The sequence below is a fragment of the Phaseolus vulgaris genome, chromosome 8 (assembly GCF_051622355.1).
Source record: "Phaseolus vulgaris cultivar YP4 chromosome 8, ASM5162235v1, whole genome shotgun sequence".
In the NCBI taxonomy this organism is placed as follows: Eukaryota; Viridiplantae; Streptophyta; class Magnoliopsida; order Fabales; family Fabaceae; genus Phaseolus; species Phaseolus vulgaris.
Window position 1 is genome coordinate 52707909 of NC_143505.1, and position 25186 is coordinate 52733094.

Consider the following 25186-nt stretch of genomic DNA (forward strand, 5'->3'; position numbering starts at 1 on the left):
TTTTATTTGAAAAAGAAAATGTATTTAACTATTTTAAATTAAACAAATTATTTAATTTATTAAATAAAAAATATTAAAAGATAAAATTCTCCAAATAAAAAATGACATAAAAAAATTAATAAATAATATATCCTCTTTATACAATGGTATAGCTTATTCTTTTAAATTTGTGTATTTATAATTTTATGACTAAATTTATTTTAAATATGCAGATTCTAATTAAATATATGTTAAATTGTTCTGATATTTTGTTAATAACTTATGATATATATTTATTATTTACATTTCGTTTTTATTTTTGAAAAAATAGTGAAATTTGCATTTGTATTTATAACATATTGAGTAGAAAAATATCCTGTCACAAAATTACATGAATAATAAGAAAAATAAAAAAGCGAATAACAAACTTCGATTTTATTTTCATATGTGAGAGAAAACATTATTTAGTTTAAACAAGACAATTTGTTATTTTTTTATAAATTTTGAAATTAAGATATTTTCTTATTTATATACGATTTTAGCCCTATTTGATATTTATGTTCACTTTTATAACCTGTGTTATATCAATTAAACCATTTAGCCACTAATAACTAGGTCAGGTAAATATAATAAACGAAAAATATATATAAAAAAATTAGTTATTTATATTATGATTGAATTTTATATTGAACATAATTAATTATCATAAAAAAGCTATAAATAAATATGGCGATTTCAAGATTTAAAACTTAAATTTAGCTTAAAAATTGAAAATAATAATAATAATAATAATAATAATAATAATAATAATAATAATAATAATAATAAATTATGATAATTGACATGCAATTTATACATTAATTAAAAGTTACTATATTGAATAAAATAAAGAAGGATGATTATTATAGTATAACTTAAACATATGTTTAAATGTTTGAATAAAACAACCTTTAATTGGCTATTTTTTAATCAAATAATCCTATTTTAAATAAAATAAATGATAATTTTCATAAACAGCCGAACGTGTAAAGTATATTAATTACATATATATTTAAGTATTAAAATTATGATATTAGAAAAAAATACATACTTAAATTAATTTTTTTCAAATATGCTTAATTTTTCTAATACACTGAACATTTGATTAATAAACTCATTAAATTATCTAACTGGTTTTTAACAAATTGAATTACATTACACTTTTAATGTTAAAATGTTAATATTCAAAAGGTTTCAATTAAATAATAACATGCATTTAACTTTTATTATATAAATTTTAATAATTCGAAAGTAACATTGTAATGTTTAAAAAACTATAAAACAAATCATATATAAATATAAATTACAGATTTTTTTAATGAAAATAATTATACATTATTATATACAAAAATATTCATATTTAAATACTAAATTATACAATATTTCTCTTATAACAAAAATCAATTATAATTATCAACTTTACTTAAAGATAAAAGTATTAATTTGTATCACAATTATTTTTACATAATAGTTTTTAAAAATTAATTAATTTTTAGTGTGCAATTAAAAATCAATTATAAATTGTGGTTGAATTAAAAATGTTTAAAGTGAATTGATGTAAGAAAGGGGAAAGAGAAATGAGAAGAAGCCATAGATACGTGAATCTTCTTAACGTTTCCATACAAACTACGTGCCTTCAACAGCAATATCAAATGATTAAGGCTTCACCAAACCACAAAACGAGGGTGACATGAATTGCTGTTCTCACCGTCACACAAAGAAACACAACATCAAACAAACAAGTTCCTCAACCTTTTCAAACATTTTGTACCAAAGGCATGTCATTACATTTTTAATAATAACACTTTGCTTTTACCTACCATGCATGCTTTCTGCTAAATCACACAAAATTTACTATCACTTCATTTAAACAACAAGTATTAACAAATAAAAATTAAACAACACTTGCACTCATAAAATATATGTACTTAAATTCAATAATAAAAAATTGATGATTAACTACCTCCATTAATTCAACGTATACAAAACAGTATATCACTATTGAACTATTTGAAATGAATGGTAGTTAGGCAATAAAAAGAAACCCTGTAGCTGTTCATAGCCTTGGGAATGCAATGCATATGCAGCAGAGAGCATAAGATAACAAAGTCAAAGGGTTAATAAAACATAAAATGAATGAAATGGTAGTGCTCTGAGAATATAGAAATAGAAGCAGTAGTCAACGACAGGTTTTTAATGAGAGGAGCAATTGCAATTTGACTAGCGATGATTCTGTGAGTGGTTTTGGAAAGTCAATTGATTCGAAGATGTGGGTGATCTAACTTGCTATTGGAAGATGGCAAGAGAAAAAGGGCAAGTTTGGATGGAAATTTGTTTGACCAAAGGGTGTTTTTCAAAGAGATGATTCACACAGATTCCCAAGGCATATTTAAAATTGGTGGCGCAGCGTGTGCTTGTGGCAACATTTCAAAGAGAGACTAAAAGCTCTCAATGGCGGTCACCAACATTTTAACCAACCTACTGTATTTATGGCAGAGTAGCCAAGCTAATATTATCTGGCACCATGTAGAGTGCACTTCCATGAAAGAAAAATGCTGTAAGCCAATGCTATAAACGGCAACAAAAGAAAAAAAAAAGGGGAAGGTGAAGTTAATGCAAGCAGTGTGGTTAACCAAATGCCACAATCAAAACTTCCTCCTGCACCCTTTTAATGACTCTATAAATATTCCCTTCTCACCTTCCTCTTCTCCACAGATACACACTCTCACTCTTCTTCTTCCATTTACTCTTCTTGCCTATCTGGCTCCTTCTCAAACACGTCTTCATCAACCGGTTTCAAAAGAGAGCATGGAGTTCCCAATGGTGCTCCTGAGGCTTGCAGACTGGGTGTTGTACCAGCTGCTTGCAAACTCTTACTATAGAGCTGCAAGGAAAATGAAGAGTTACGGGTTCCATTTCGGGTATTTGTCATCCAAACCACCCCCTCAACCTTCTTCTTTTCCTAGTGTTGCTAAATATGATTTTGAGGGTAGAGAGTCACACACACTTGTGGCTTGTGACATTCATAGAGTCCTTTTGAGGTCCCACTCTTTCTTTCCTTATTTCATGCTTGTTGCCTTTGAAGGTGGCAGCATTTTCAGAGCACTCCTCTTGCTTTTGTCTTGTCCTGTGTTGTGGATTTTAAACCACGAGCTAAGGCTTAGGGTCATGACTTTCATCACCTTCTGTGGGCTAAGAACAAATGCCATGGAAAGTATATCAAGGGCGGTTTTACCCAAGTTTTATTTGGAGAATCTCAACCTTCATTCTTACCAGGTTCTGGCCTCTGCAGGGTCTAAAGTTGTCTTCACAAGTGTGCCTAGAGTTATGGTGGAAGGGTTTCTTAAGGAGTATTTGAGCGTTGGTGCTGTTGTAGGCACAGAGTTGCACACTGTTGGTTGCTACTTCACTGGTTTGCTTTCTGGTTCTGGTTTACTTGTGAAGCACAGAGCACTGAAGGATTATTTTGGAGACACAAAACCTGATATTGGGGTTGGAAGCTCGGCTGTTCATGATCATCTTTTCCTCTCCCTTTGCAAGGTAAGTCTGAGGTTATAGCTCCACTGTTTAACTACCCCAGTTACTGTTTAACTCTTGCGTGTTCAGCGCTCTTGATAAACAAGAAGACCATTTAAATTAAAAAGCAAAGGTTAATCAAAGCTCACTGTGTAACCTGACTGTACCTATTGTTCAGCTGTAAAGTGTCATTTCCATTTTTGACAAGTTTCGTTAGCACAAAATTTTATGACTCTTTTTCATTAATGTCAAGGTTTTGAATAGCAGTCACCGTCACTATTTGTCACCACAGATACAGCTAGGATTGTGATGATTACTTTACAGCAGCACAAAGACAAAAAATTCCTTGACATCGTGACCAAAACCACCGTCACACTTTTTTTATAATCTTGATACAGATTATAACTTAGTAGACATGTTTTTATTAAGTCTCTTGATGCATATATAGTGTCTAATTCCAGCTACATGACAATGCAGGAAGCATATGTGGTGAACAATGAAGAGAGCAAGAACAACTCAAGCTCAGTGATGCCAAGGGACAAATATCCAAAGCCCCTAATATTTCATGATGGAAGACTAGCATTCCTGCCTACTCCCTCGGCAGCTCTCTATATGTTCATGTGGTTTCCATTTGGAATTGTTCTGGCCATTTATAGAATCCTTCTAGGCGTTTTACTTCCTTATGGATGGGCATTGTCCTTAGGGGTTTGGAGTGGCTTAAATATCAATATCAAAGGCAGTATCCCTGAAAAGTCAGAGCAAAATCAAGGGGTCCTCTATGTTTGCTCCCACAGGACTCTTCTTGATCCTGTTTTCCTAAGCACAAGTTTGGCAAAGCCTTTGACTGCAGTCACATACAGCTTGAGTAAGGTGTCTGAGTTGATAGCCCCTATAAGGACAGTGAGACTAACAAGGGACAGAAAAAAAGATGGTGAAACAATGGAAAGGCTTCTCAGAGAAGGAGATTTGGTGGTGTGTCCTGAAGGAACAACTTGTAGGGAACCATATTTACTGAGGTTCAGCTCATTGTTTGCAGAATTGGCTGATGAGATTGTGCCTGTGGCTATCAATACTCATGTGAGCATGTTCTATGGGACCACAGCAAGCGGGTTGAAGTGCTTGGACCCTATTTTCTTTCTCATGAATCCAAGGCCAAGCTGTAATATTGAAGTTCTTAGAAAAGTTCCCAAAGAACTTACATGTGCTGGAGGAAGATCAAGCTGTGAAGTGGCAAACTACATACAGAAACAGTTAGCTGATGCTTTGGGATTTGAGTGCACAACACTAACAAGAAAGGACAAGTACATGATGCTTGCAGGGAATGAAGGGATTGTCAAACAAGACAAGTGGACAACAAAATGCTAGTGACATAATCTTCTCAGATTTCATCTTGTACACTCTTTTCTCTTTGTTGCTTTATTTATGTTTATGTTTTGGTTGGATATGACATTTATGATTGTGATATATGATACCATCATTTAAAAGTAAATAAGTCTTACAAAGCTTATAGCAGATTGCAAGTACAACACAAGTACCAACATTATTATCACCTAACAAAATAATAAACACACCATTATATTAATTGCTGTTAAACATTTGAAGTTTAAATTAGTTATAGTACTCAATACTTCAATATTTATTTAAGGATGTGATTGCTTTGGAGGAGAAGATGACACTTGGACTACCAAATTTTTATTTTAAAAAATGCACTTTTTAACAAAATATTATTACTGGGTAAATGAAACAAAATATTAAACAATCAGAACTAGTGTTAAACAGACTAAAAGTTTGAAAATCACTTCCAACTAAAAGTAACTAAGAATTTTGGTAATATGATGAAGAAGTGTTTATCAAATACAAGAACGAAGAATTTAGTTTGGGTAAGCTACTTTTTTAGTATTTGGAAAACTGCTAACTAACCTAACAAAACTAACTTTTCTTGAAGACTTTCAATACGAAACAGAGTTGTTGTTCCGACGGCATGGGTCAACCCGAATCAATGTTGTCGTGGTCAAGAGTTAAGATTGTACTTGAATTAAAGTATTTTACAAAATCCACAAAAAAAAATTATAATACATTTGTAAACTTTGATAGTGACATTTTTTTTTAATAAAACTAAAATATAATTATGTATTTTTTTTTGTATAAAACTATTATAAGAAGGAAATTCCTTACCAGTGTTTAATGTCTAGTTACCCATCTAAATTTTAAAAGTTTTGGTACAATGTTTTTTTTTACAACAATTTTTTTTAACTTTAAATTTAAACTTATTACATATTAAAAAAAACTAAGTTATCTTTAAATGCATGTATTTGTCATAGAATAGTATTAACCATATATACCTATAACTAATACAGTCACTTTGCAGATTTTGTTTCTAAGCTAAATTTTTTTAGATCCTATTCAGATTAATAGTATTAAAAATATGGATTAAATGAATTATTTTATATTTTGAAAAGTCAAATATCAACATTACGTGATTGGAAAACTTCAATTAATAATTTTGCATTTTAAAAAAATTAATTTGATAGGTCATATACCCGCCTACGAATTTTTTACTAAGGTGATAATAGTTTTAAACACAATCTTACATATATATCAAATTGTATACATTCATTAAGAATTGAAAATAAATAAAATTGTTATATAGCTGATTTTTTAACTCTTTGTATTACGAAATAGAACAGAGATAAATAAAAGAGAACAAAAGAGTAGAAGAAATGTAAAAAATATGAGAATGAATATATATATATATATTTTATTGTTATTGAAATCAAAACAAATGGTTATATATACAAGTAGTACACTCTCATTCTAAATTTAACTAAAGATGAAAAAAATGTTTGTATTTTAAAAACTTTGATATTTTTTCCTTTATAATAAAGTTAAAGATAAATTTATAATTTCATAATATTAGCTGAAGATTACATGTCAACTATATAATATATACTTGAAATAATTTCTCCCTTAATTTTATGATAATGAAGTTTAAACTTATTTTTCAATATAGTAACAAAATATCCATTCCATACTTAAAATATATATACTTAACCGGAGAAGGTTGTTTTGGACATCCTACATACCAATTTACAAAATATATAAGTGGAAACAATATTTATCTTAAAATTATTTTTGTAAAAAATAAATAAATTTAAGTCAACTCTTAATATTATTACTTATGTCTCAAGTAGATTAAAATATATATTTTATTTTTTCCTGGAAACTATTGTTCAAATTGAATAACCCTTTGTCATCAAAGATAATTAAAAACATCTTTGATTAAAAACAACAATTTTTCCCCCTATATTTTGTTAAAACCGTAAAATATTTATTTTTATTTTTATTTTGAGAGAGGTAAAATTTAATTTCGAAATATAAAAGAAAGGGACAATAAAATTATTTGGCGGCAAAAAAAGTGAGGCCCAACTGATAATTCTGAAGTCCACTCCATTTTAAAACAATTGTTATTTAAATTTAGCCAGGACGTGAATTATCACACACAGTGAATATTTATAATAACTATTTTTAAATTTACAACAGTGATAATAAATACATTTAACTTAGCTTCTTATACTTATTTACACTCTAAAACATGATTTAATTTTTAAAAAAATCCTCTGCAAATGACAGATGGTGATTGACATGTGTTTCTAGAAGGTGGTGGAGGTCATTACTGGTGAAGGTAAAGAGGGTTGTTGGTTGTTTTGTGTAGTGACTGAAAAAAGTTAACCACTGCAGTGGTTGGAATATGGCATGACACTGTTTATCCTCTTCCTTCTCTGCATGCAGTTTAATATGTGTGGGAATTTACCAAACTCATCATCCACCAAATCAATTTCAATTATTGTCATGGCTACAAAAGTTGTATGCCAGAAACGCAATGAGTATGGGGACCTATGCCTTGTAGGATATCAGTACATGGCATGTGAACCAATCGCACCCTCCACTATACACACTCTTTTGTAATGCTAACATTCATCTCAATCACTGAGTTAGATTTAAATCCATCTGTGTACAACTATAGTGTAAAGTTGTGTAAAAACAATGCTATTGAAGTTGTCTAAAATTTTCTATCCTAGTGATATATAATATATAGGTAATCATTACTCTTTGCTTTTCAAGTTTCTAATTTAAGTGTAAAGTAAAACATACCAGAAAACATGTTTGTCTTTGACTCTGTCACTGTATATGTTAGACTTTTGAGTTTTAGACAGCAAAACTGATTCTGATCTATATGATTAAACAGATAATGCAACTTCAAAGCTATGTTATTTTCTTAAAAGTTCTAACAATTCAACAGAGAAATGTGAACAACACAGAAAACTAAATAAAAAAGTATGTACAGTAATGTATGTCTCTACAACTGTCCATCATCTTAATTTGCCTTTTCTCTGTACCATGTTTTTCTACCATTTATGTGCTGTTGATGGTCATGCGGCTACTATTTGCTTTTTGTGTTTCCAAAAAAGCCTGTAAAAGGGCAAAATTTGTTTGCTCAGAGCAGTACATCCAACTCTCAACCATTTTAGAGATAATTTATTTCCAAAGATGAAATTATCCACAGAATGACACAAATATCTGCAAAGCTATTTAATGTGTCAGGTGATGCAGCAGAGGGAGAGGGGTTTGTGGGCACTGGCACTGAACCAAAAACGTTTGCACCGTTTGAGTTTGTTGTGTTCAACACTGATGTACTAGTACTGCAGTTTTAGACACCGAGTTAGTAGCTATATGATAATATTTTCTCTTCCAATTGCTGCAACATAATAACAAAATGAAACCATATATCTGCAGACTATAGAAAACAAAATAAATGAAAGTATGTATAATTATATATGGGCAAGGAAGGGCCACCTAGTGAATGGATATTGGCATGCCCCAGTACCTGCAAAACAAGTAAATGCATTCATCAAATGTTCTCAACAACCAAATATTGCTGAGGTTTATAGCGTGTTGTGCGCTGGAAACAAAACAAAAATATACATCAAATTTAAATGTACATGATTTGTGCAGTAGTAGATGAAGGTGTTGAAAGTTGGACATGTGAGAGGTGGGAGTGATTATTACAAATTTATAATAGGCTAAATATGACCTAAAATAATCATTTTTCCTAAACAATGAGTTCATGTATTTTGTCCAAAGCATGATGTTACTTCATTTTGAATTCACAATTATCAGTATTCTACCGGTTGTGATAAACAGCAATAGTTAGATATTTGTGACAGTACATAAAGGATGCTTTGAAGATGCTGCTTCCAAAAAAGTTGAAAAAAAGTTTGACTTTTGCATCACTCAAATGGTTTTAGCTCATGCATCCCCAACCCCAACTCACAGTCTACAGTCCATTCAAATCATGAACAGGGATGTGTCTGATTACCAACCCAGGTGACCCTACAATCCTACATGTCTGTGAATCAATTATGCAAACACTTCTACTACTAATTTTCTGCTCTCCTTTTCTTTTATAATACTATCATTTACTAGTAAAGTTCACCTTTTAATGTTGAGCTTCAATTACAATTTTTTTTCCGACTTTTTCACAAATTATTTTTTATACACAATTAATATGTATTGTTTCATACAAATTTCTAGTGTGACATGGTATAATATATTAAAGTGGAACTTTATCAGTGTTATCTCAACTTTTAGGCGTTACCTAAATTTTACAATTAAAATAATAAGGTTAAATTTGTGAACCTTTTTACAAATATGGCAAAGCTGAAAAAAAGGAAATAAAATATATTTAAGGCTAATTTTTATTTCAATTTTTAATTTACCCAACAATTTGACGACTTGTTTTAAAATTAAAATGCCTGTAACATGGTTGAAAAAAGTTACAAGGAGAGTCATAGCAGCAAAAGCCTTACTTGGGTTAGTGCTAATGATGACAGCAGTTCCACCAAAATTGCAGCTATTTGGGACAGGATTCTTTTGATAGTACTTATTGAAGGCATAAGAAGCATGATCTCTGATGGAATTTGGGTTGTAGCAGCTTCCACCAGGTTGAATTGCTGAGCAATCAGCACCACCATAGCCACAGGCATAGTCCAATGCAACTTGCAAGGTAGTTTGTGAGGCAGTTGGGCCAGCAATACACCAGCTTGCACCTGAAGACAATGGGGAATTCATGGTGGTGGGAGTGGTAAAAGGGAATGTGGAGGCTGGAGAGAGAGTGTCTGGATTGGAATTGGGATTGAGGAATGGGGATGTTGAATTGGTGGGGGTGGTGGGAATTAAGTTGGGAATGGTTGGAATGGGAGTGGTAATATCCCTTTGGACTGTAGAAATTGACTCAGTTAATTGTTGTTTCCCTTGGTCATGTCCTAGTACATTCACATGTCCAGTTACTTCCTTCACTGTCCTACTTGAACCTGTGTTTGAAATGACAATGGAGTTACTTTTGTTCTGTCCTACTTTGTCTAAAGCATGTGAAGAATCAAATATAGATATGAAATCAGTTTAAGCCTTTTCTGTTTCAGTTTCAAAAAGGGTAAAAAAAAGTATAGCTGTATTCAAATTTTGCCTACAAGAATATTGCATTTATTTATCCTGTATGCAAAACAAAATCTGTTATGCTATTCATTAGAAAAGTTGTGAAAATTTTGATTCAAACAGTCTAGTGGTTATATTTAGGACCTTAAATCTCTCTATTATTTCAAAAGGCAACCACTTGAAATAGGGCATGTAGATGGCAGTTAAGGACAGGTAGGGTATCCTATGTAGAGAGAGACATAGAAGTCAAAGCAGTTGGGCCCTTTGTATCTTTCCAAGAAACGGTGAAACGGGAGAAAGGTTGGATGCAACTGTCCTATGTGAAACCCCAGAAAAATGAGCAAGAAAAGGACTTGTTTAAATTTTTCTATGGTGTGCGTGCTCTATAATTGCTGGAACAAGTATTTAATGGAATAATACAAGAGACAATATTTTGATCCAGGGAAATTATTATCCATAAAAAAGTTGAAAACTAAATTGGGAAACTATATTCCAACAGAAAGAAGCCAGGATGGAGTAACCAAGGAAAAAAAGTGATTTGCACCAAATCAGTGAACATGTATATCCTTACTGATACTAGTTGAACTGAAAAACTAGAAGAGAATAAAGCAATTGAAATGTCAAACTTGAGAGAAGGCAAAGCGTTTTGTGGTTTCAGAATTCAAAAAATGTTCAAGGGGTCCAAAAGAATATCAGTTAAAGAGAAAAACACAGAATATGTGCAAAAGATAAAGAATAAGCAATTGAAAAACAGAATGAAAATGAGAGGCAAAGACAGTGAGAGTTAAGAAACAGTATCTTAAACCAGAAGCAACTGAGCTACATTTTCGAATAGTAGAGCTAAAACCAAAATGAGAGAGAAGATAAAAGAACTATAGAACGAACCAGAGAAAGGGGATTACCTGAACAGAGGAATAGACACACTAGGAGAGATATAGCAAAGTAAAACACACTCCTTTCCATGTTTGATTTTACTATTCAGCTTCTTCTTTAGCACCTGCTCATCAATGTAGTTTTCCGGTTACAGTAGTTGTTCCTTCGAATCAATGAAGAGAAAGGAAGATATGATGAAAGGTGGTGAATGGTCTATAGAAGAAAAAAAGGGAAGATGTTTGTTCTGTGGGCTAATCATGCAACTAAAAGTATATATACTAGTGGTGAAAGAGTATGTGTGGTTGTTAGAGACAAAGGAGAGGATTTAAGAAATAACAGATGGGGTGTGGTGAGTGAGAGTGTTGGAGGGTTCAAGCCAAGAGAAGAAGCAAAAAGATGGGGAAGAAGATTATTACTGCCATTTGATTGTACTGTCAGCTTTTTTTTCATAATTTTGTGCTTTAACTGATTACATATTTGTTGTAAAGAAGGGTAGCCATGATGTTGCAGTCCAACCAATGTCCCATGTTTGTCCATCACCCCAAAAGTCTAACTTTCTTCAAGTGAAAACTAATTGTGTCCGAGTCACTGAATTCCCACTCTAAATTACTTGCATCATGTCAAGATTATTTGGAATATTTGCTAATTTTAGCATTTATTGTTACTTCATTCCATTACAGATTGTGTAATAAATTTTGTTCAGACATAAAGCTGCTATAAAAAAACACTACTTTACTAGAGTGTCAAAGAAAAATCTAATTTTTTAATATATCATTTTGATAGGCTAAAAGAGAAACAAAAGAGGAAGAGAGGAATAGATACTGAATTTATCACAACTAGTATAAACATCCAAAAGCCTCACACAAGTAATATAAGGCTCTGATGCATACTTTTGTAGAAAAGTGATATATTGGCAATTTATATCAATCTACAATCCCAATTTTTTCTAAAATTTCAATTTTTATATGAAATCGATAAAAATATCTTATATTATAAATCACAAATTGTGTACTGAAATATTACTTTTGTATGAGATTATAATATGGAGAAGTTTATAGGCGTTCATGTGGGTGTGGACCATGTGATAATCAGCAAGTGGATAGACACCAATATGATTTGACACAATGGCCTAAAGTTACCATGGAGAAAGCCCTACGCCGCCAGAGTTTTTGTTCACACAGCATCGCCAACCAGAGTTTGTTAAGCTACTTTAACACAAATTGTGGCATTAAATTGAGTTGCACTGTTAAAGTTAGTTGAAGTGACATGAACAACATATGTTTAACCTGCACAACTCTGTTAGAATATAGAGTGAAACCTTTCTAACAGTTAGTTACTTGTGTATTTGGTTGTACAATGTTCTTACTCAATAATCAATAAGGTTGTTTAATGTTGTTTCAAAACAAATTTTCACGGAAGATTAGATATGTTTTTAACTCTTGTATACAAGAAAATATTGGTTTTTAACCTTTCTAATGGAAGGAATTAATCTCTGAGAGATGTCTACATTTTAATGTTTAACAGCACCTTAAATAGGTTTATTTATTTGAAAGAAAATACATATAGAAAATATAAATATTTACTTGGATATCTATAAACACAGTGAATTGAACAATTATTCTGGTGTATCTCTAGTTAACCCAAAAGAAACATTTTGTTATGAATCTTGATAAAATTTGAGTACATATACTATGATGGAGTCCTCTCAGATATTTCTCATGTTCTTCTGACACGGTGTCTCAGTAACGGTAATATTAGAATGTCTTAGCATTTTTTTTCTCAATTTTTATTATAATTGATACATTTTGATGGTTAATTATGAGTAGTTAAATACATAATCTTTTTGTAGAAATTAAGTTGTGTACTGATAAACATTGGTCCGTGAGATTCCTCGTGGTCGTCGTCGTCATCATCATCATCTTCTGTTTCACAGTTTGGTGACCACACAATGCCAATTCTCTGTTCTGCACTTCCTCCATCATCATCACCCTCCATAGCAAACTTCATCTCTGACCACCCATGCCTTACCATGCTCCAAAACCAATGCACCAACATGAAAGACCTCCAAAAGATTCATCCCCACATCATCAAAACTGGCCTTGCTCTTGACCACATTGCCGCTAGCCGTGTTCTCACTTTCTGTGCCTCTTCATCTGGGGACATCAACTATGCTTACTTGGTCTTCACCGGGATTCCAAACCCAAATCTTTATTGTTGGAACACAATCATCAGAGGCTTCTCTCGGAGCTCAACCCCTCAGTTTGCAATTTCTCTTTTTGTTGATATGTTGTATTCTGCTGTTGAGCCCCAACGGCTCACTTACCCTTCTGTTTTCAAGGCTTATGCTCAATTGGGTGCTGGCCATGATGGAGCTCAGCTTCATGGGAGGGTTGTAAAATTGGGTCTTGAAAAAGACCAGTTTATTAGTAATACCATCTTGTACATGTATGCTAATAGTGGGCTAATGAGTGAGGCTAGAAGAGTGTTTGATGAACCATTGGAACTTGATGTGGTAGCTTGCAATTCAATGATTATGGGGCTTGCTAAGTGTGGGGAAGTTGATAAATCTAGGCGGCTGTTTGATAACATGCCCACAAGAACAGCAGTTTCTTGGAATTCTATGATTAGTGGATATGTTAGGAATGGGAGGCTAACGGAGGGATTGGAGCTTTTCCGCAAGATGCAGGAAGAAGGGGTTGAGCCTAGTGAATTTACAATGGTGAGCTTGTTAAGTGCTTGTGCCCATTTAGGAGCACTTCAACATGGGGAATGGGTTCATGATTATATAAAAAGGGGTAATTTTAAGTTGAATGTCATTGTTCTCACGGCAATAATTGACATGTATTGCAAGTGTGGATCTATTGAAAAGGCTGTTGAAGTGTTTGCGGCATCACCCACAAGAGGATTACCATGTTGGAACTCCATCATAATAGGACTAGCCTTGAATGGTCACGAGAGAGAAGCAATTGAGTACTTCTCTAAGCTTGAATCCTCAAATATAAAGCCAGACTGTGTAAGTTTCATTGGTGTTTTAACTGCTTGCAAATATTTAGGAGCAGTAAGAGAAGCAAGGGACTATTTTGCCCTCATGATGGATAAGTATGAGATTGAGCCATCAATAAAACACTACACTTGCTTGGTTGAAGTGCTAGGTCACGCTGCGCTCCTTGAAGAAGCAGAAGAAGTAATAAAGGGTATGTCCATAGAGGCAGATTTTATCATATGGGGATCTTTGCTCTCATCTTGTAGGAAGCATGGGAATGTAGAAATTGCAAAAAGAGCTGCACAAAGAGTTTTTGAGTTAAATCCGAGGGAAGCCAGTGGCTATTTACTTATGTCCAATGTTCAGGCTGCATCCAACCAATTTGAAGAGGCTTTGGAGCACAGAATTTTGATGAAGGAAAGATTGGTAGAGAAGGAACCAGGATGCAGTTCAATAGAACTACATGGAGAGGTTCATGAGTTCTTGGCAGGGGGGAGGCTACACCCTAAAGATCGAGAAATTTACTCTTTACTGAATGACTGACTCCGGTTTTGCACTTCAAGATTGAACATCTCCAAAGTGATGAAATTGTGAAATTTAAAAGCCAAGCTGTGTGTAAGGAAATAGCTTTGATACAGAGAAGAGTTACAATACAATATATGAGGATCTCACAATCCAACCGAATATCCAATTTGCTTGTCTATACCCTGGGATTTATAGTTTGATCAGGGGAAAAAGTGCCTATATTTTGATTATTGTTATTCTATGCCTTCCCAAAATTATTCCAGTCATGTTTTGGTAATTTAATTAGAATACTGGTTTATTTTTTTTATCAGCAATTAGAATACTGGTATCTGTTAATACTTGTACAAATTTGAATCTAGGTCTGTCTGCAGCGCTGACCTAAGCATAAGTTGATCCAAATCCTTATTTTAGGTTTCCAGAAAAAAAAGAAAGTTATTCAGTGTTAATGCTTGTTCAACTTTTACTGTTAGGTGGTTTAGTCTAGTGGCACCTAAAGTATACAAGTCTAGCAGGTTAGGTTCACACCCCATCACCAATGAAAAACTTGTGTGGTTCATGCATGTTTTGCTTTGAAGTTGTGACACCAAATTCAGCAGTAAATAGTATTAACTCTGAAAAGTAGATCTTATTATATTGAAAATCATAACACTCATTGATTTGCTAAAATAATTGTTAATACAGTAGAATAAGCATGAAGAATTAAGCATATCATCTTGTTTAGCAGCGTCAACCTTAGAAGACCCCTTGCTTGTACAAGAACCTGGAGACATAATAGCTACACTAAACTGCATTGTATGGATGTAAGACAACAACTAACCAAGAGTGAGCTAAGTTTCATGTTTTTGACAAGTTCCGCCCTGGTGCCCAGGAGTATATCTCTGGGGGCATTGTACCATTCATGAGCAGGTTCTGTGGCATTGCATACAAGTCAGAGATATCAAGATGGTGGGTGCGTCCATTTTGGTAATGCTGATTCTGCATTGCAGCAGCAAGTTCATCATCTTCCAAAGGCAGACGATCGAAAGTAGCATGCATGAATGATGCAGCCATGATTACAAGAGGGCCCGAAGCAATCAAAGCACCAACCACTGCACCTCCCACAACTTGCCCTTGAGCACCAGCCAAGTAAATTGTGAGGCCTGTGATCCCTGGAGGGGCTGGTGGGGGAAGGATTGATCCCAGCAGTGACAGAATCTCAAACCTACCATGAAGGGTCACAATGGCACCAGATGAGCCTGGCTGGCGCAGTGTTACATTTGTTACACACCCTGTCCCATTGAGTATGTAAAGGCCACGTTGCTTTCTCCTTGCAAAGTTCAACAAACTTTCATTCACATCACACCCTGAACTCACTTCCATGGCATGAGCCTTCAGTGCATTAGCACTATCTCTGGTCACAATTATGGGTGGCTTAGGCTTGTTTTTGGACCCTGCTGGCCTTCCACGTGGCCTCCTTAAGGTGTCCCCCTCTGCTGCAGAAGAAACAGGTGAAACTGCTTTTGGGACTTTCGGAGTTATTATAGTAACATCAATGCTAGACATGTTTGAGTTCTCCTTCTCCTGTTCTTGCTTTCTATCCATTTCACCAAACAGATCACTCTTTGAGGCAAATGTTGTGCAACAAACAGGAAATCGCTCTCTTCTGCTTCATACAAAAGCTTAAGTAGTTGAATTATGAGAATAAATTTTATAGGACCCCAAAAGAATGATTGTTTTTTAGGATGGAGTTAAGTAATACCAACCAACCAAAAATTGTTGTTTTATGCATCATTCTGCCTAATTCTGACTAACTTGGCTCATGTCAATTGCCTTCCCTAACAGATATCTCATGCCATATAATTATTACACTCTACTTCCCAATCCCACCCACCCACATCCCTCTGCTTTTTCTTCTTCAAACTCTCTGCACTTTTTCTATGTTAAGTACCACAACACTACAATCATATATCCCTACCATTGCATTGGATAGTTATAAGTTGTAAGATTAGTTTATAAGATTACAAATTTTGATAAGATTATTAGTTCAGGTAACTTGTAAATATAAAAAACAACAACCGAACTATTTAAATAATAGTTTATATCAAAATTAGTTGTTCGATGCAAAGTGTTATTTTGAAAGAAGATTTTGTATTTTGATTTTCTACTAGCCAAATTCCGTAAGAACGAGTTTCATTGTTTTGTTTTGAATGTAGAATCCTATAATATAGAGAAAGATAAAATGTGAAAAAAATGGAGTGTTTAAATGTGTGAATTTTTTTAAAGTGACTTCTCAAAAAAATTAAATTAAATTATTTCACCACATTAACCATAATGCTGACAACCTTATTTATTTTCGCATGATCATCGGTCTATCACGTTAGCATTCAATTAATGAAGCTAAACTATTTACGATAAAATATGTAGAAGTTTAAAATTTGAAAGTGCAATATGAAAAAATACTTGAATAACAAATTTTAATAAAATCAATAAAGATGAGAAATTCTAAAAAAAAAAATGAGATTAAGAATAATTTAATTTTTTTTTTAATTTTTCAATAATTTTTTTTAGAATAAAATTATGATAAAATTTTGTAAAATCTTGCTTAATCAGAGTTTTCTATAGGTGGATTTAATTGAAGATTCTTTTAAAGGTGAACTTATTACCAGAAGCTTACACTAAGAGAGTTTTATGTAGAAAAACTTTATAGAATATTTTGTAGGTAAATATTCATTTAATTTTCAGTACTTTAGTCTAAACTCACCATTAAATAGCTCACAAGTTTAAAAGGAAAATTTTACTTATTTTTCTTTTCAGACCTTTTCAGCCAAGCTACTCCTTCCTATTAAGAATGTAACATGATGTTTTTTTTATTTATTTCTGATATAAAATTTAAATAACTTTAAAGAACATGTTTTAATTATATTTCGTATTTAATTATATTTCATTTAGATTTAAACATTTATTTTATATTTAACATAAATAAATAAATGTTAAAACAAATAAAAGTATGGAATGTCACAACCAATAATAATAGTGATAAAACTTATATATATATATATATATATATATATATATATATTTGCAGCAGCATATAGTTAATGTTTATGGCAAAATAGTATACTAGTAACTTTGCGATTGATGTTTTAAGAGCAAAACATATAATTTAAATTGCCTAAATTATGCACAAGTTCAACTTAAGAAATTTGTGATTGATATTTGAATTTGCCGCGTGTTATGAATCATCACTGTGTTAATTACAAAAAATAATGTCTTTTAACATATATATGAATGGAAGAGTATGTAAAATTTGTACGGATGTGAGGAACTGCTTTATCTCTTTTGTTATTATTTTTTTTTAATGAACACGATATAGGGATCTAGTGGATAACACAGTAAGACCAATGTACAGTAAATCTCTACCATACTTCTCTGCAGTGAAGTAAAAAAGAGAGAGAAAAATAAATAAGAAATTAAAGATTATAAGAAATTGATATATATGAATTGTTGGGAAAAACGGGTAATTTTCCCACTAAAACAGAACCCTAACAGAGCTACCCGAAAAGAGATAAAGAGGAAAAAATACACCAGAAAATTATTAACGGAGTTCGGCCAATTTAGCCTAATCTCCGAGCACAACAAAAACAAACTTTGCAGTGCTTCAAATTTGCGTCTCCGGGCGCCAACTTCAAATGTGCAAGATATTAACCAAGTCTAAACAATGTTCAAACTTGGCCCTTGTAACCACCTTGGTTAGCATATCTACATGATTCTCCGTAGTGTGAATCTTTTGGAGAACAATCTCTTCTTCTTCGAGAATCTCACGCACAAAGTGATAACGAACATCAATGTGCTTCGTCCGTGCATGAAAGACTTGATTCTTTGCTAAATGAATAGCACTCCGACTGTCAGAATATAACTCAAGTTGTTTCTGACCAACTCCCTAGTCTTTAAGCAACCCATGAAGCCAAATTGCTTCCTTCACAGCCTCTGTAATCGCCATATACTCTGCCTCTGTCGTAGACAAAGCCACCGTAGACTGCAAGGTAGACTTCCAACTAACTGACGCTTTTGCTAAAGTGAACAAATAGCCAGTTGTAGACCGTCGCTTATCCAAATCACCTGCATAATCAGAATCACAATATCCAACTATGCATTGACCAAGTGATTCATCTTGCTCAAATGCCAATCCAACATCTAAGGTATTTTGGAGGTACCGTAGAATCCATCTCACAGCTTGCCAATGACCCTTGCCCGGATCATGCATGTACCTGCTAACAACACTCACAGCCTGTGAAATATCTGGTCTCGTACACACCATTGCATACATCAAGCTTCCAACTGCATTAGCATATGGGACTTTCGCCATGTATTATCGTTCTTCATCAGTCGTCGGAGATAAACGACTACTCAATTTCAAATGAGGAGCAAGTGGGGTACTTATAGGTTTTGTATCTTCGTGTATACCAAAACGTTGTAGTACCTTCTGCAAATACTGTTTATGTGACAGCCAAAGTTTTCCCCTCTCTCTGTCCCTGTTTATCTCCATGCCGAGAATCTTCTTGGCTTCCCCCAAATCCTTCATCTCAAACTCTTTACTCAACTGAGCCTTTAACCTGTCAATCTCAACTTGGCTCTTTGCTGCAATTAGGTTATCATCAACATATAAGAGTAAGTAAATGTAGGAACCATCTTCAAGTCTGCGCAAATACACACAGTGATCATATTTGCTTCTCTTGTACTTCTGATCCTTCGTGAACTTATCAAATCGTTTGTACCACTGTCTCAGAGATTGTTTCAGTTCGTACAACGATTTGCTAAGTTTACAAACCCAATCTTCTTTACCATCAACCTTGTATCCTTCTGGTTGAGTCATATAGATTTCCTCCTTCAAATCATCGTGTAGGAACGCGGTCTTTAAATCAAGTTGAGCAAGCTCCAAATTCAACTATGCTACCAAGGCCAACAAAATTCGAATGGAGGAATGTTTAACAACTGGAGAGAATACCTCATTATAATCAATTCCCTCCCTCTGACCAAAGCCTTTAGCAACCAACCTTGCCTTGTAGCGAACATCTTCTTTATTAGGAAATCCTTCTTTCTTTGCAAATACCCATTTGCACCCAATTGCCTTCTTACCTTTTGGTAATTGTGCCAGCTTCCACGTCTCGTTCTTCTTCAAAGACTGCATCTCCTCTTCCATCGCACCTGCCCAATTACCACCCTCTGAACTCAGAATGGCTTTTGGGTAAATGGATGGAATGTCATCAACAACTGGAAGTGCATAAGCAACCATATTCATGAAACGAGCAGGCTTCTGAATATCTCGTCTTTGTCTTCTAACTGCAATTGGCGCTGATTGCTGTTCTTCTGCCATAGGAGAGTCACTTGTGGTATTTCGTGTTGGGATCACCACTGTCGGCTCAAACTCCACTTGCTTCCGGGCACACTCCACCTGTTGTGGAGTACTATCAGCTCCTTCTGAATTTACCTTCTTTAACATGGAAGATTCATCAAAGGTAACATCCCTGCTGATAATCATCTTCTTTGCCTCTAGACACCACAAACGGTATCCCTTCACTTCAAGACTAAAGCCCATGAAAAAAGCCTTCTTTGCCCGTGGATCCAACTTTGATTCAATCACATGATAATATGCAAAGAATCATAATCAGTTGCAGGTTTTCCAGACCATACCTCTAACAGGGTTTTGCCATCTATAGCAGATGATGGCAAACGATTGACGAGATGTTGAGCGTATGTCCCAGCCTCAGCCCAAAACTCTTTGCCTAACTCAGCATTAGACAACATACAACGAACTTTCTTCACAAGTGTCTTGTTCATACGCTCCGACACCCCATTCTGCTGTGGTGTTTTTCTAACAGTGAAGTGTCGAACTATGCCACAATCTTGACATACCATCAGGAACGGATCACTCTTGTATTCTCCTCTATTGTCTGTTTGGAGAACCTTAATCTTCCTTCCTGTATGGTTTTCAACTTGAGCTTTCCACTTAAGGAAAATTTCAAGCACATCATTTTTGTTCTTCATAGTAAACACCCCAAACTCTCCTGGAAAAATCATCCATAAAAGTGACAAAATAATGCCTACCTCCGATTGACGGAGTCTTGGCAGGTCCCCACACATCTGAATGCACATAATCCAAATACCCTTGGTATTGTGAATTGCAGTGCCAAACTTCATTCTTCGTTGTTTTCCCAGAACACAATGCTCACAAAATTCAAGTTTGCAAGCCTTCGTACCTTTCAACAGTCCCTGCTTGGTAAGAATTTGCAAGGATTTCTCTCCAGCATGTCCCAACCTCATATGCCACAACTTCGTTGCCTCGACATCCTTCTTAGTGCTAGAAGTTGCTATTGCTACTGTCCCCACCACTGTACTACCTTGATAGTAATATAGATTGTTCTTTCTCACGCTTTTCAACATCACCAATGCTCCTGAAGTTGATTTAAGAATTCCATCTCGCATCGTCACAACTAAGCCTTTAGATTCTAAAGCCCCCAATGAGATGAGATTCTTCTTCAACTTTGGCACATACCGTACATCCCGCAAAATTATGGTAGATCCATCATGATTCCGCAGCTTGATTGAACCTATCCCAACTGTCTTACATGGATTATCATTACCCATGTAAACAACCCCGCCATCAAGTTCTTGAAATTCAAAGAACCAATCTCGAATGGGACACGTATGATAGGTACAACCTGAATCCAATATCCACTCATCTGGATACGATGATGCTGAAAGCGAGACAATTAAAGAGATATCTGATTCCACATCACTTTTGCATTCTGCAACATTTGCATCTTGTGGAGCCTTCCCTTTCTTCTGCAGTTTTGGACAGTCTTTCTTCCAGTGTCCTTTCTCATGACAGAAAGCACACTCATCTTTGGCAACGGCTCGACCTTTAGACTTAGACCTCCCTCTTCTCCCCTTTGTTTGGCTTTGCTGACAACCTCTTGCCACCAATGCTTCTTCTGATGTCGTTGATTTGGTTTTCATCTTATCCTGCTTTCTCAATTCATGATTATATAAAGCATAACAAACAACATCTAACGACACATTTTCCTTCCCGTGAAGGAGCGTAGTCTCCAAATGTTCAAATTCATCAGGAAGAGATGATAACAACATCAAAGCCAAATCCTCATCCTCAAACTTCACGTCTAAATTCAACAGGTCTGTTACTAATTGATTAAACATAGTGATGTGTGCATTCATAGTAGTACCTTGTTGGTAGTCAAATCGGAACAACCTTTTCTTCATCAGGAGCTTGTTCTAACCACTCTTCTTCGTAAACTTGTCCTCCAATGTCTTCCACAGTTTGTGTGCAAAAGTCTCATTGTTTACAGCATACTTCTGCTCTCTGGACAAGCAGGATCAAATAGTTCTGCATGCCAACCGGTTGATGATGCTCCAGTCTTTCTCCTCCACCTCTTCTGGTTTCTCTCCTTCAATAGCAATATCAAGACCCAGCTGAAAAAGAGAGTCCAAGACCTCTCCTTGCCACATACCAAAATGTCCAGTGCCATCAAATATTTCCACCGCCAATTTCAAAGTGGACACCGGGAACCTCGACCATGATGACGAGGAGCCTGACACTCTTGATACATCCTTCGCTTCTTCTTCTTGATTTTCCATTACAAACTCAAAATATAGTATTCAATATTACAAATAATTTCAAACAACCCAAGGCGAACCTTGGCTCTTGTTACCACTTGTTGGGAAAAACGGGTAATTTCCCCACTAAAACAGAACCCTAACAGAGCTACCGACAAATAATATTGAATAAACAGAGCGGAATAATAAAAGAGATAAAGAGGAAAAAACACACCAGAAAATTGTTAACGGAATTTAGCCAATTTAGCCTAATCTCCGAACACAGCAAAAACAGCTCACTTTTATTATTATGTGAGAAGATATTACAAATTGGGATATTTAACAGTGAAGGAAGAGATGTTAATTTATAACCTTCAAACCTCCTTCCCAAACAATGAACCCACCGATGTGAGACTTGGGACTAAGCCAAAATCAACATGAATAATATATACTATGACTGGTGACTTAACATCATCGAGTATTAATTATATAATTATTACCTGTGTTATGCTGAAATTTTTTTAAGGCGTGCACACGGTTCTTATCATTGGACCTTAACACGGTTTTTCATCAAAACCAATTATGACTTTGGATAAATTATGTGGCAGGAGTAAGTGGGTGTAATCTTTATCTATATTTATAATTTATAAATAATATAAATAGAGTTCACTCCAAAGGTAAAAATTAACACGTGTCACTTACAAAATTTTGATTAAAAAAATCAATTTTCTTTATAAAAAATAGTAAATATCATCTAATAAAAAGTTGACACGTGTTCTCAATCATGTAACCCTCATATAAGCATCATTTCTTTTTACTTTCTTTATTCTTTCCTTCATTAAATTCAAACTCTCTCCATTTCTTCTAAACGTTTCATTTTTCTTTCAACTACTTTGCCTTCTCTTTCACAAATTTGGCAACTGCACCTTCTGCAGTTTGCAATACCACTGCTGCAAATCTTTTTTTTCTCGATATTTTTCACTTGGCGCGTATTTTGAATTTTGAAATGACAATCGCGATGGGTTTATGAGAATATATAGGTTTATGAGACTCATTCATTTCTCATTTCTTCTTTTCATTTTCGAAGAACAGGTGATTCTTTTATCATTTCTATTCATTTTTTAGTTCATCCATATCATACATGTTCAGATGTGATGTAATTTATAGGATTTTCTGATCAAAGTTGCTTGTTTTTATCTTTTATGATGATTCTCTTAATCTCTTTTACCATTATTTCTCAAGTGTTTATCATATTTTTGGTTCCATGTTTGTTACATTTTTCGTGTTTTTTAGGGTTTAGGGCTCAAAGTTGCTTGCTTTTATCTTTTATGCTGATTCTCTTCAACTTTTTTACGGCTTGTTTTCTCCAGTGTTTTTTACATTTTTGGTTCTCTGTTCGTTACGTTTAGCGCGTTATTTAGGGTTTAGGGTTCAAAGTTGTTTGCTTTTATCTTTTGTGCCGATTCTCTTCATCTCTTTTACGATTTGTTTCTCCAATGTTTATCATGCTTTTGGTTCTTTGTTTGTTACGTTTTTCGCGTTTTGTAGGGTTTTCTGATCAAAGTTGTTTGCTTTTATCTTTTCTCCCAATTCTCTTAATCTCTTTTACGGTTGTTTTTCTCTAGTGCTTTTAACATCTGTGATTATCCATTTGTTACATTTTTCGCATTTTTTAGGATTTTCTGATCAAAGTTGTTTTCTTTTATCTTTTTTGTGAATTCTATTAATCTCTTTTACGGTTTCATTTCTCCAGTGTTTTTGACATTTTTGGTTCTATGTTTGTTACGTTTTTCACATTTTCTAGGATTTTCTGATTAAATTTGCTTGCTTTTATCTTTTATGTGGATTCTATTAATCTTATTTACATTTTTTTTTCGCAACTAATGCAATTTATAGGATTTTAACTTCAATTTTTCTTGATTTTATCTTTTTCTGCCCATTCTCTTCATCTCTTTTACAATTATTTTTCTCTTCACTATTTCTTGCTTTTATCTTTTTCCGCCCTTTCTCTTCATCTGTTTGACAGTTTGTTTTCTCTAGTGTTTTTTATTTTTTCGTTATGTGTTTGTTGTGTTTTTCGCAAGTGATACACTTTTTTAGGGTTCATCTTGCTTTATCTTTTCGCAACATTTTGTTCATCTCTTTCACAATTAATTTGGACTTCTAATATTAATCCATTCTCTGGAGTTAGGCCTTAAAATATCACTCCAACTGTCTGACCTTAATAATTACTAATATTATATAACTTAGTAAATTGTGAATTCTTTGTATTGTTTCTTTACTTCTTCTGACTATGTCAGATTCAGATTAGGGTAAAATACCAAGGTTGCCAACCAAGGACATATTCAACTTCATGAACATCTGCGGTGAGGTATGTTGTTTATAAGGTTAGAGTTAACTACCATTAATGTTGTACAAAATATTATCAAAATTAATCATACAATTGTATACAATTTTAGTAAAGGATATTTCTTTCGTGGATTGTGCTTTTGTCATAGAGTTTGCAACCCAATTTCGTGAGTTGTGGATTCTTCAAGACAGTAATGGTGCAATCTGTTGAAGATGGGAAGCTTTGATGTGCCAAATCCAAGTGAAGCCTGAAGCTGGGTGATGTCTTAGGTTTAGGTTTTGGTTTTGGGTTTAAAATCTTTGCAAGATCAGTTTTTAAATCTCAAACAAAGCTCATTTCAATAAGTTTTAAAGATTAAAGTGTCTTTCCATGCAAAGAGAAAAACATTCGATTAAAATGTCGAAATAATCAGTTGTTTGTAACTTAGCTGGAAAAGTTGATTTTAAAATTGTTTTGTAACTGACAAGAGCATTCAACCAGTTATTTCATGGTTTTAACCAATTAAATGTGTGTTTGTAACAACTTTTTGAAAATTTGTTTTAACTTATTTGATTATACAGTTTTGCTTTAACGTTAGCATTTCAAGGTTTATAAATATGTTTTTGGTTCAAACGTTTAAAGATTGATGAAACAGAAACCTTTGAAACTCTGAGCTGAGATTGATTTTAGAGATTACGAAACTAGTTGAGAAAAGGTTTCAACCAAGTTTTTAGCAAGATTGCCTTGTGCTTTGTTGTCTTTGAAAGAACTTATCAATAGGGTGTTGGTATATTGTGTCTTACCAGGTGTTTTCTAATCCTGTTCAAGTTCTTGTAATTGTTGATATAACATTTTGTATA

General features: G+C 33.9%; 4 protein-coding genes across 4 annotated transcripts; 2 read left to right on the forward strand and 2 right to left on the reverse strand.

Moving 5' to 3' along the window:
- Positions 1-2536: 2536 nt before the first annotated feature.
- On the forward strand, positions 2537-5039 carry LOC137826890 (glycerol-3-phosphate acyltransferase 1). The gene is made up of 2 exons (XM_068633046.2): positions 2537-3558; positions 4012-5039. The coding sequence occupies exons 1-2, from the start codon at positions 2632-2634 to the stop codon at positions 4897-4899; spliced, it is 1815 nt and encodes a 604-aa protein (XP_068489147.1). The 5' UTR covers positions 2537-2631; the 3' UTR covers positions 4900-5039.
- A 2733-nt stretch (positions 5040-7772) lies between these two features.
- LOC137824334 (uncharacterized) lies at positions 7773-11526 on the reverse strand. Its single transcript, XM_068629936.2, has 4 exons — positions 10929-11526; positions 9402-9905; positions 8389-8419; positions 7773-8234 (listed from the first exon to the last, which is right to left on the reverse strand). The coding sequence occupies exons 1-4, from the start codon at positions 10987-10989 to the stop codon at positions 8060-8062; spliced, it is 771 nt and encodes a 256-aa protein (XP_068486037.1). The 5' UTR covers positions 10990-11526; the 3' UTR covers positions 7773-8059.
- A 986-nt stretch (positions 11527-12512) lies between these two features.
- Positions 12513-14689, forward strand: LOC137824335 (pentatricopeptide repeat-containing protein At2g42920, chloroplastic). The gene is given in 3 exon segments (XM_068629937.2): positions 12513-12647; positions 12749-14419; positions 14421-14689. Coding segments are annotated over 2 exon segments (1602 nt in total). The 5' UTR covers positions 12513-12647; positions 12749-12847; the 3' UTR covers positions 14451-14689.
- LOC137824336 (AT-hook motif nuclear-localized protein 16) lies at positions 12805-16166 on the reverse strand. The gene has a single exon (XM_068629938.2). It carries the CDS (start codon positions 15986-15988, stop codon positions 15242-15244), a length of 747 nt encoding a protein of 248 aa, XP_068486039.1. The 5' UTR covers positions 15989-16166; the 3' UTR covers positions 12805-15241.
- Between the last annotated feature and the right edge of the window lie 9020 nt (positions 16167-25186).

What these genes read in the sequence shown, in the direction of transcription:
- LOC137826890 (XM_068633046.2), top strand. Translation starts at nt 2,632, where the DNA reads ATGCAAGCAGTGTGGTTAACCAAATGCCACAATCAAAACTTCCTCCTG. An exon ending in TTTTCCTCTCCCTTTGCAAG is followed by an intron (nt 3,559 to 4,011) that starts GTAAGTCTGAGG and finishes ATGACAATGCAG; the next exon opens with GAAGCATATGTGGTGAACAA.
- LOC137824334 (XM_068629936.2), bottom strand. Translation starts at nt 10,989, where the DNA reads ATGGAAAGGAGTGTGTTTTACTTTGCTATATCTCTCCTAGTGTGTCTA. An exon ending in GTGTCTATTCCTCTGTTCAG is followed by an intron (nt 9,906 to 10,928) that starts GTAATCCCCTTT and finishes TTTCAAACACAG; the next exon opens with GTTCAAGTAGGACAGTGAAG. An exon ending in TGCCAATATCCATTCACTAG is followed by an intron (nt 8,235 to 8,388) that starts GTGGCCCTTCCT and finishes CTAAAACTGCAG; the next exon opens with TACTAGTACATCAGTGTTGA.
- LOC137824336 (XM_068629938.2), bottom strand. Translation starts at nt 15,988, where the DNA reads ATGGATAGAAAGCAAGAACAGGAGAAGGAGAACTCAAACATGTCTAGC.